Raw genomic sequence first — 11,599 nt, 5'->3', positions numbered from 1 at the left:
GCCGCCGGGCTATGGCTGGGAAAAGCTGAAGCTGAGATGCTGGGGGAGAAGGGGGGGTGACCTTTGGTGGGGATGGGGGGATCCGGAGCCTGGTGGCTTGGGGGAGGGGGTGTGCCCCACACACGGGGCCCGCGTGGGAGCTCCGTGCCAGCTGAGAGCCAGCAGGGGATGCAGCTCGGGAGACGGGGTGGTCCTGCTTCCCCCTCGCCCCCGGTTAATCACAGTCCCAGCGTGGGGGGGAGAGTCATGGCAAGGGGGCCCCCATCGCAGAGGTGGGGAGCTGGAGTCACTCGTGGGGGGGGGCTGGTCCTTAACCCATGGGGGGTGCAGCAGTGGGGGGGGGGAGAGAATTTCACCTGCAGGAGAAGGGGGGTGGGGATCCTCCTTCACCCCGGGGGGGATCAGATGGAGTCGCTCCAGGTCCTGCACCCCGCCCCAGGGGGCCCCACGAAGCGCCACTGGGCGCCCAGCTCCCGGGCAGCCCCGAGGCCTGGAGGGGGTCTGCGGGGGCGCAGCGCAGCGGGGGCGGCTCCGCGTCTCCTGCGCCTCGCTCCTTGCCGCTCAGCTCCGCTCCGAGGCCGCCGGCCAGCGCTGCCCGGGCTCCCCGCCCAGATCCGGAGGGGGCGGCGCAGGGCCCCGGCCGGCCGCAAGAGGGAGGGCGCCTGGCCTGCAGAGAGCTACCCCCACCGCGCGGGGGCGCAATCTGCCGCGCAGCGAGCAGGGCGATTTCCAGCGGTGTTGGGGCGCGCGCTCTGCGCGCTGTGCCTGCGGGCCCGGTTTGTAAATCGCCGCCCCTGCGCGCCGCTGAACGCTCTGCGCGCGGGTGAGAATTGCGACCTCCGCCTGCGAATAACCCTCGGCCCCGCGCAAGCCAGGGCGCAAAACCTTCGTGCCCCCGCGCAAGCTCCGCAGCGGGAATCGCTCTGCAGACCTGGCCGGCGGATACAAGCTGCGTGTGCGCGATAATTGCAATGAGCCGCGCTGGCCATTCGTGATTATCCAGCCGGCCGCGGCCTTTCCCGCCGGGGCAGGTTCACACCCGGCTCCAGTGAGCGACGGGCATTGCGCCCTCCGGCTCTGGGCCTGGCGCGGGTCCGTCCGCTCCTCCCGCGGGGTTCGGGTTCGGAGCCGGCTCCGGGCTGAGCGGCGGCGGCTTTGCCCTGGCTGCTGCGCGGCGAGCCCGGACCGCAGGGGTGGGTGCCCGAGGGGGCCCCGGTGCGTGGGACGCGGGGGGCTGCTGGCAGCTGGCGGTGCCGCGAGCTCGGAAGCGGCACGTCCGTCCCCCTCTTGGGTAGCGGCCAGGGACGGGGCTGAGCACGGGACCCCCCCCCCAAACCTTCCCCATCAGGGTCCCTCGGGGAACTGCCCCACCCCTTCCCCCATGTGGCTCTCTGGGGATAACTGGCCCCCTTATATAGTCCCCTTTGGGGGGACCCCTGGAAGGGAAATTGCCCCCTTCCCCATGCAAGGGGGTCTCCCCCATAGGCCTCTGGTGCCCCTCCCAGGTGGGGCCAGCTGGTGGGGGTGCCCAGGGGTGCACACCTGGCTGCAATGGGCACATCTCTGAGGGCACCTCCCTGGGTTCCCATCCGCAGGCTGCCCCCGCGCCGGCCGGCCCCACCCTTGGGAGAGCCTGGTCAGACGGGCCTTGGCCCCCCGACGCTCACTCGGTCTCTCCTGGTCTCTTTGCAGGTTGCTGGGCCCTGTGACCCCTGAGCCATGTGAGTAGCTGGGGGAGATGAGCTCATGCTGGCGGTGAGCTGGGGGGCTCGGTGTCTGTCAGGCCGGGATTGGGGGGGGGGCTCTCCTGGCTCTGGGCTGGGAAATGCCCATCCTAGCTCCTGGCCCCCCACATTGCAGTGTGTGCCATGGGGTTCTGTGGTGCTGCCCCCGCCACCGCTCGGTTTGGGGAGAGTCTTGGGCAACTGCCCCTCCCCCACCCTCGTCCTGGGGCGGCCCTACCGGTACAAAGCTCCGGCCCCCGATCAGACCTGTGTCAGGCCCCATGGCCAACTGGATCCCAGTTCTGCAGCAGCATCCCTGGATCCAGAGGCGGCGTCAAAAAATCTTTATCCGGAATTAAATCTGGCAGCATGGGGTTCCGCTGGCATAGGGCCCCGCAGCTCCGTTCACGCCTTCCAGAGCTACCATTTCAGGCTGCTGCAAACTCAGGAAACCTCACAGCACTGGTTTCCTAAGAGGTCGGCTCTCAGAATTATTTTGGGGTGGTTCTAATGTCTGGTCTGTGCTAGGCCAGACTCGATCACGGTGGTCCCTTCTGGGCTTGGGATCTGTGATCTAGGCCCTGGTCCTGTTTTGAGGTTATTTCGGTGGCATGAAGGCTTGAAACACAGGTGTGAGTGAGCGCAAGAGAGGCGCCCTGGTGCAAGGGGTGAATTGCGTGTGTGGCCTATTGCAAGGCCCCGGGGCCCTGTGAGCGTGTGTCTGGCTTGATTTATTTACCTTCCCAGAGGCGCTGAGCACCCGCAGCTCCCTGTCACGTCACCCTCCTTCCACGCTGTGACTGTCGGGTGGTGGGTGGTCTCGTTTTGCTGTAGTTAAAAGCTCACAAAACGCGCATGTCCTCTGTTCCTTCCTGCCGTTCAGGGCAAGCAGCAGCGGTGTCTGGGGCCCTCCCAGGCCCCAGAAGACAAATGGGAAACCGGAGCAGCTCAAATACTCAGGTAAACCTTGGTTCCTTTTCCCCACTGCTGGTGGGGTTGCTCATGTGGCTGTTTGTTTTGCATCCTCCCCAGGAAAGCAAGAGAATCATTAACTCTCTGTGGGTCTAGGATTTACCGCTGTGTGTTGCACTGCTCCAAAAGAGCTTAATGCTGCACTGCAAGGCGTCCGTCATCTTTACGGGGTCAGAGGTCGAACAGCCGGTCTGTGTGATTTACAGCTGTGTCCTGTGACAGGACGGGTATCTCTTGTGCGTGTGACCTTCTGACAACTGCGCTTTTAATATTGCAAACAAGTCAGTCGTTAGAGTTGCAGGCACTTTTGTGGGGCACGCTCCTGCTGTTAGCAATGACAGACTGCTTTTTGTTTGTTATCAACACCAGTGGGATCTAAAGTAATCCACGTGTGGCAGTTCAAGCTAAATCCTTAATCTGGCAAATGGTTAAACCCGTACGTAGCCCCACAAAATGCAGATGTTAAACTGAATACACATTAAGGACGTGGGTAATTTTTTGCAGGATCAAAAGTCTGTACCTGAATTTCCATTATAAACCCTTTTACAGGGGTCAAAGGAAACTGGCATCTCCTCCTGGAAACTAATATCCAAAACCTGGATCACGAGGTTGGGAGTGATGGGGGAATCCATCTTTGGCTTTTAAGATAAAAGACGTGTTTTATTGTAACTAAAATACAGCTTGTTGATCTCTTGAGGAGTAAAGTAACTAACGTCCCAGAGATTCTGTGTGTGTATGTCTGTGTGTGTACAGAAATACTAATTTTAATGAGAATTTTCTGAAGATGTGTGCGGTGCACAGATATGCAGATTGGCATTGTTAGCATCTGTGGGCTAATGTCCATCATCAGAACTTAGCCCAAAATGTATTTATGTAATAGCAGGTATTACCGTGGAGGGGGAGCTATTTACCAAAATATGTATTTGTCCCTTTCCCCTAAACAAGCGGGAGAGAGGGGTCCCTTCAGACAACTCTCAGGTTTGTTATTAAGACTGTCTTTGCTTGGGAGGCTTTTTTTGTTTTTGTTTCTTTGTTCAAAAGTTGCAGTCACAGTTTGTGAGAGTGGCCATTCCAGGTGTACACCTCCCAGACCAGGAGATCCTGTGTGTCCTGCTCGGGTCTCACAGGCAGGCATGGTGCACGGGTGGCTGGGCCAAAATTTGAGTCAAATTTGCTGCAATTATTTAAAAAAACCAAGTTGCTGTTTCCAGAAGAAAGTGGCGGCCTGCGATTTGCGTCGAGCCTTATCCGTGAGCTTGTCAAGACCCTGCTCCGCTGCAAGCACAAAATGGAGTTTTTCTTGCTTGTTTTTCAAGGCATCACCAAGAAAAAGGACTCGGAAGTTTATGTTGGAAATGTCCCACCTGATATGAAGGAGGTATCTTCCCCGCTGTTTTGGAAGGGGCATTCTCTGCTTTAATGATATAAGCTAAGCAATTAACATTGACGTCCCACCGAGTCGTACGTGCAGTCTGCTGTCCTTAACTCTCTTCGGAATACAGTTACTTGGGTTGATTTCCCTGCTCTGCCCCCAAATACTCTTCCAGGGGAACCGAAAGGCGGTTTGCAAGCATCCGCACTTGTCCCGGTGTGAGTGGAGACAAGGAGGTGGCGGGTTGGTGCTGGCAATGGGATTAGTGATGCTCTTGGGGGGGACCTGCAGCAGGAACTCAGCAGTTGACTCTGATCCGGGCAGAGGAGCTTTCATCCGGTTGCCCGGGGTTGCTCTGCTCTCATTCCCTACTGCCTGTCCTTCAGAACCAGGGGCAGGCGTCTGCTCCGTTCGCATGACCCTTTGCCCAGGAACCGCGCCAGCAGACCTCGTTCCAGGGCCGGCCGGCCTGTGTGGACCAGGTTTCGCCGCAGCCTTGCCAGCTGCCTGGCGGCACAGACAAGGGTTGGACTCACCCAAGATAAAATGTGCTCCTGTCCCTTTGGGGAGGGGACGAACCCGCTGTCCTGACTCTGACAAATAAACCGACTGCTGCAGCCACTGTCGGTGTCTCTGCCGTAACGAGGCCTCCCCCTGACCCTGGGCTGCTTTGCTTTCCTAGGAGGACATACTGCTCCTGCTCAGGGACTTCCACCCGCAGCGTATTCAGAGGTGCCAGGCGGGGTTGAGAAGGTAGGTTTGTTTTTCCTTTGCCCTTAGTGTTGCTTCCTGTTGTCCGGCTCAGCAGGCTCCCGTCCCTGCTCCAGGGGGCTTTGCTCTGTGATGATAGAGGCTAGTTGCTGATACCCGCCTTGGAGAGCAAATGGCTGATGGGGCAGGACCTGGTCCCTGGCCTTTCCTTAGCTTGCTCCGCAGACTGGGTGGTCGGGGTAGTTACCACGTTATTTCATTCTAGGGGGCGTCTTCAGAAGAGCCCCCAGCTGGCGCCATAACTTCTCCCTTCTGTCCAGAAACAGCAAAACAATCTTCTGGGGTCACCCTGGAAGCTTCTTGCCACCTGCCCCCCGTGTCCCCACCAAGCTAGTGTGACGGGAAGGCAAAGACAGCCCAAGGAGTAGGTTCTCGGGAACGGTTCCTGGAGATAACTTGGTTTGGGCTGCTCTCTGCCCTACGGCAGTCTGGCTCGTTGCCCTGAGTTCCCTGCAGGTCCGCCCAGTGGCACTTGTTCATTGCTGGGCCATTTCTAGCCTCTTGCTATTGGACACGCAGTTGTGTAACGTCTCCCCCTCCCCTCCCCAGCTATGCCTTTGTAGATCTCGGCTCCTCTGAGCAGGCGCAGGCCGCAATCCGGCGCTTCAGCGGGCACCTCGTGAACGGACGTCGCCTGTTTCTGAGCTGCACGGGTGCAGGCAAAGGGAGGAAGGACCCGGCTGAGACCCAGAGCACCATGGAAATGCCAGTACGACTGCTGCGAGCTCTGAGCTGCGCCGTTTTCTGCAGGGGAGGCCCCCCCGCCAGTGTGTGCGGCCAAGACGGACCGAGCCCTTTGCTCGCTCTGTGGTGGCGCCCGAGACACTCACCCATCCCTTCTCTCCACGTTACGTCAGTCAGGCGCGGGGGTGGCTTCCCGGAGGGGGGCGTGGGAGGCAGGACGGACCCGGGTTCGAACCAGGAAGCCTGGGGGATGTTGCCAGCCCTGTCGTGGTGTGAATGGGAGAACGGGGGGATGCAGTGTCCGAGACCTGCCTGGTGCAAGAGGAGAATAAAACCCACCTTTGCAAAGTACGCTGGGCTCTTTGGAGGAAAGCCCCGGTGTCGGTGCACCGTGTTCCCTGTCCCGCAGAGCCGGCTGGAATACAACTGTCCGCAGCCCTGCGCTGCCCGCTGCGGGGAGCAGTCAGGACGCAGCTCCAGCTCTGAGTGCTTCTAGGCTGTGGGGGCTCTGTCTTGTAATGTGAGATCAGCTCTGTTTTCTTTGCAGGCTTTGGAGAGAGTCCCCAGGGGAGAGCTTGGTCTGAGCCATGGTAAGCTCTCGGGGGGCGGGGGGTTGGGGTCTAGGCCTGCCGCCTCCGGGCACTGGTTCCATCAGCAGCTCCCCACCTTCCACCCCCATGGGGAATGAAGCTTGGTGGCTGCCCCACGCCCCTTTGCTCCGCACCCTTCTGGAGTCCTCCTAGACCAGGCCCCCAGACGGCAATTCCCGGCCCCCGGGCAGGACCGTCAGTGGGGCCCCCGCATGCACGAGCCGCGCCCACGCGGACATCTGACCTTCGGGCGGTGCTGCGTCTGCACTGGCTGGTGCCCAGCAAGCTGCCGGCTGGGCCTGTTCTTCCGGCATGGCCAGGGCTTCCACGTGCCTGCCTGGGCTGCCAACTGTCTAATCGCGCAAACCCTGCTGACAGCAGGGACTAAGGAAAATGCAGCGGGGCTCCTGTTTCCTGGCGGGCAGGAGCTCACCTGTATTTTCCTTAGTCCCTGCTGTCAGCAGCTCGCCCTGTGGAGGACAAAACACAGAACTGGCTCCAAACACCAGAACTGTCCTTCCTGAGCAGGGGGCTGCAACGCTGGTGCCGTTCGGGCTCCTGGCGCACGTGGGCCTGTTGGGGACGAAGGAATTCAGCCGCATGAGGGACCGGCTTAGCTAATTTGGGGTTCGGTTCTGGGGGTGACAAATGCCGCTGGGCACGTTTCGGTTGCTCCTGTTCAATCTCGCTGTAAGGTTTCCAAACCCGTTCTCCTACAGCCTTCCCCAGCCGCCGCGAGAGCTCCCAGGGCAGGAGGGGAAAGCGACTGAAATCCTGTCTGGCGGATTTTAATTAAAGGGCTCGTTTAAATCTCAAACCGTCCTGTTCTTCCTCTGCTCCTAGCCCAGGCAGAGAACAAAACCCTGCAGCCGGCGCCTCCCGATGCAGCGAGGCAGATCTGTTATGCGGTTCCCATGGAAATGAGGTAAGCACCCGTGCCAGGGACTCCAGCACCCACCCCGGCATCCCCGGCTCAGGGATAACTGAGCTGTGAAGTTTAATGCTCCCACTTGGCTCTGGCAGTCCTCCCCTGCTAGTTCAGTCGAGGCGGCCATGTTCCAGACGGCTTGTAACCTTGTTGGAGGATTTCAGTTCTCTGATCTCCACCAGGACAGGACAGGGCACCAATCCACTCACCTCATCCCCAGAATAGCTCAAACAGCTTTTGGACACACCATAACTCCGCCGACCCAGGTCCCTGATCCCCACCCCACAACCTCTCATTGGCTCCTCTCCTCTCCCTGCCAGACTGTCTTCTCATAACCCGTAGAACGAATTCATTCCAGCTGGCAACGGAGCACCTGCTGCTCCTTGCTTTGCACATATCGAATGTGCAGGGCAGGAGACGAGAGGCCGAGCTGCTGCTTGAGGACCCCTGGAAATGAGCCTTGGAGGGAAGGAGCAGCCATGGATGAGAAGCTCTTTCAGTTGGCTAGATTGCACCCCTTCTCTTTCCCACCTTGCTAAGGGCTGTACCCCAGGAGACGCCTTCCCTTTGCTGACTGTCCTTTTAAGCTAGTTTGTTTCCTCTCCAGAGGGTCCTTCTTGGCACTCATGCTAAAAGACTGCTTTAAGGATTTAAACTGGTTAGTGGCGATTGCAAAGCTGCACGGCGAGGCAGGGCTGCTGGTGACGGACGCTCTGCCACAGACCCCGTACTTTTGGGCCATACACCTCACAGAGGTAGGCACGGCGGAAGCTGGGCTGTGAGTCCTTTCACAGGAGCCTCCTGTGAGACGGTTGCCTTGGTCTTGGTGTGCACGTACTGGACTGTAACACGTATTTCTGGGCTAGCACGTCCTGGGGTGAGAAGCCTGCTGGTGTCTAAGAGCAGTCTGTGTAAGGTTTATATAGGCCCGAGAGGAAAAGGCCAAACATGCAAAGGGAACCGCAGGGAGTTCTGATTTCTGGGAACGGGATGATTGATGCCCATTCTGAGCACGGTTTCATGCTGGGATCTCTGTGCTTTGAATTTACAAGGCTCAAATCTAACGAGAAAAAGGCACAATGGGATCAAGTTCCAAGACCTCCCACTCCCCCCCCCCCGCCCTGTTTTGTTTCTGCTCTGGGGTCTTCGCTCCTGAGCCAGCATCGTGCTGAAATCCCGCTGAGGCCCCGGGGGGCTAAGCATGATTTGCTGGATTGCAGAGGGAGTCAGAGTCCAGCTGGGTGCACGGGTGGTCCGAAGCTAGGGCGGAGGGGAGGGGAGAGCAAGGCTGTGACCCTCGGCTGGCACAAGAGTACAAGTGAGTGGTGGCGGCTGGGCAGTAGCTCTGGGAGCCTGACGCGAGGGGTGGAGTGGCTGCTGGAGTCTGCTCTTTCCTCCGCAGGAAAGTCACTCGAACATGCACAAGCTGTTCGGCCGGCTGGCGGAAGAGGAGTCCAAGCAGCCCTGCCTGGCAAAGCAGGCGGTGCAGCGAGGGACCCGCTGCATGGCAGAGTGCATTCTGGGGGACGACGGGGCAGCGTGGAACAGGTATAGGAAACAAGCTGCATGCTCAGAATGGACCAGCTGGGCGCGAGGCAGCGCGGGGACCAAAGGGGCGGGAGGCATTTACTGATATCTGTTCCCCTCCCACTGTGCACTTAGGGCGTGTGGCACCTTTCCTGGGCTGCAGGTTTCCTAGCGCACCTTCACCACGTGCAGGAGCCTCTGTCCCCGCTACCGAGCTGCAACCGCTCTGTGCCAGAGCTGCCTAGCTGCTGCTGAGACTGGGGAACGAAGCGTGAATTCCCCTGGCAGAGGGGCAGTCCAACTCAGCTAGTGCAATTATCCAAGCTGGGGTTTGTCCGGGTGTTGGGGTGAACCCCTGGCCGCCTTCAAACAAAGCACGTTCCGCTCTAGCCAAGCTTGGCGGTTCACCAGCCGCACAGTGTCACCTCGCACTACGCTGGTGAAACGTGCCCCCTGCTGAGTGCCCAGAACCAGCTCTTGTCTCACCTGGCTTCTTCCCTGAAGGTCTCTCATGCAGGTATTGACAGGGCCTGCCCTGGCTTCGCTCTCCCGGTCGGAGTTACTGAGATGGCAGTAGATAATATTGCAGCCAAAACTCCATATTGCTGATACTTTAAGCTGCATTGTTTAAGAAAAACAACCAAAATCCCCTAACCCCTGAGGCAGTCAGCTGGCTTCTCTCTCTCTCCTCTTTGCAGGACAAATATTAAATCCCAGGTCCTGTAGCTTCTTTCTGGGCTCACGGGCTCTTGTCTGACCCTCACAGGTGCTGGGTCTTGGAGAAAGTGGAAGATCTTGCAGTGGTTCTCTTTGTTGACTTTGGCCGTTCAGCCACTGTCCCTCTGAACTCACTGCGGAAGCTGGATGAAGACGATATCTGGGCCATAAAACCGCTGGCCCAGCCCTTCATCTTCCAGAAAGGTACTAGCATAAGGCCCCGATGTTGCAAAGGGATCCGATCACCTGGAACCCTTCTGCTGTGTGGAGTCCCACTGATGCTCTGACTGGATCGCTTTGTCCTTTGCAGCCTCCCATGGCTACAGCCCTCGGATTTTAAACTTCAGTTTGGTAGAAACAACCTTCTGGTAGGGTGGTGCCACTTGCTGGCCAGGTGGGTGTATTGCATTTGACTGGCAGCAAGGTTAACCTTGTCTCTCCATTACACTCAGTAAAAAACAGCATTTTCAGTATGAAAACCCCCGATTCCCAATGCGGAGGTGCAAACCTGGGCTGGAAGAACGCTCCGCAGCTGTAAAAGCACTGTGGCTTTTTCTGCTTTGGATACTTACAGTCCCAGTGGCAAAACAGTCACCCGCTCGTCCAGGAACATAGTAGAACTTATCTTACCCTGAAGGTCTTTGATGCCTATTTCTCCTTTCTCACTCCTCCTGCTGGGTTGCTGCCTAGTGACAACGTATCACGAACTCCTAATTTACCATAAAATGTTTGCTGCTCCTCAGAGCAGTTCAGCTCCTAGCGTGGGTTGGGTGTAACAGGAAGGAAGCCCACCTTGTACTGGCTTTCCTGGGTGGACTGAATTCTCATTTCCCCCTGGTTACCAATCTAGTTGCTGGTTTGCATCCCTCGTCCTGCCATCACTAGTTAATGCCTCTGATTAAAATACCACCTTGCTAATGGGGTCTACCACAGCACGCTTGGAAACAGAAGAGATGGTTTCTATTTGCCTGTCTTTGTATCCTCACAACCTCCCTAGGGTGGGTACCATGCCCCTGTTTTACGGGTGGAGAATGAAGTCACATGGAGCCGGGCCTTAACCCTGGGTCTCCCACCTCCCAGGCCAACAACTTATACACAGGAGCATCCTGCCAGGTCCCTGTAAACTCTGGAATCACTTGGCTGTTTAAAGTGCTGAGTTACTGTCCTGCGTTCCTCCATCTGGAGCAGGGCAGAACCCCACTGAACCCTCCTTGTCTTTTAGAGATTGTCTCTGCAAGACCCATGGTCCGGCAAATCCTGCGAGGGAAGGTGGTTGGCCCGTCTCGCCTGGAGGTAATACATAGCCCTGCACACTTGGTGTGTGAAAGGCTCCTGTTATTTGAGGGGATGCTGTCCTCCCCAAAATGCACATTACCATTGGTCACGTCTGTCATCACAAACCCTGGGGTCCTATTTTATTGGGTGTGAATGTGTCTAACCATTGGACCAACGTACATACCTGAGCCAGCTTTCTGGTGTGTGTACAGCAGTGACCAGGTCCCCTGGGGTTCCTTCCCACACCTGTGACATCTTTACCCATCTGCCACCAGCCTACCTGGAAGGGGTGTGAGTGGCAGTGGGTCACGGGCTTAGGGGGAGGGAAAGGGAGGCCAATAGCAGCTTTGTAGAGGAGGGATTTGGAAATGGTGGGTGAGACCTGCTAACGCTGCCCCACTTGCCTTGGGCCAGCCTCACATCCTGAGCTTCACCTTCTGCGCAGAGGAGGAAGAGGAAGCTCTGAGCTGAAGTCCCCTGCGGGGCTGCACCTGCCTCTAGCTGCCCAGAGGAGCGGGGTAGAGAACTGCTGGACCTTGGAAAAGTAGTCTTCAACCTGAACCAGCCTTATTAACTGGCTCCACTGTTGTGAGTGGGGGGAGTCTCTTATTTCTCCAGGTTTAGTGATGTCCCCACTTAGCTTCAAGGGGAAGTTATCTAGTTTTGATTTTTCTGTAGACTTGTGAGGGAGCTGCTGACTGTCCCTCTGGCGCCTGACTATTAAATGGACCCTGGCAAGTCCCACTAATGCTGCCTCAGCTAGCTGATGTGTTTACAGGCATGCTGGAGCTAGGTGTGGGTCTGTCCAGAGTGCCTGTCTGCTGAACAAATCACCTCTTTGGGCCCAAGGGAGGGTTGTTCCCTCAGTGCTAGTAGGACAAGGCCTTGCAGCCCTTTCTTCAGCAGGACTAGAGCCTTCAGCCGCTGCCTTGTGGCACGCTGTGCCCGCAAGCTCATTTGGGTAAAGTATCTTAAAGTGTAGGTACAAATCCCCAATTTCTGTTTCTCTGATTGGACAGGGTCCAAATACACAGTTCTT

The 11,599-nt window shown here is 57.7% G+C and overlaps 1 protein-coding gene across 1 annotated transcript; it reads left to right on the top strand.

Annotated features, from left to right (window-relative positions):
* Positions 1-405: 405 nt before the first annotated feature.
* On the top strand, positions 406-11,132 carry TDRD10 (tudor domain containing 10). Its single transcript, XM_077841590.1, has 13 exons — positions 406-823; positions 876-1,215; positions 2,608-2,684; positions 4,013-4,074; positions 4,751-4,821; positions 5,389-5,548; positions 6,071-6,113; positions 6,957-7,038; positions 7,649-7,796; positions 8,444-8,589; positions 9,335-9,489; positions 10,508-10,578; positions 10,975-11,132. Exons 1-13 carry the CDS (start codon positions 406-408, stop codon positions 11,029-11,031), a joined length of 1,830 nt encoding a protein of 609 aa, XP_077697716.1. The 3' UTR covers positions 11,032-11,132.
* Positions 11,133-11,599: the final 467 nt, after the last annotated feature.

This window comes from Eretmochelys imbricata, chromosome 24, assembly GCF_965152235.1.
Source record: "Eretmochelys imbricata isolate rEreImb1 chromosome 24, rEreImb1.hap1, whole genome shotgun sequence".
NCBI classification, from domain to species: domain Eukaryota; kingdom Metazoa; phylum Chordata; order Testudines; family Cheloniidae; genus Eretmochelys; species Eretmochelys imbricata.
The sequence above is the reverse complement of the archived record's forward strand: the minus strand, read 5'-3'. Positions and strand labels throughout refer to the sequence as shown.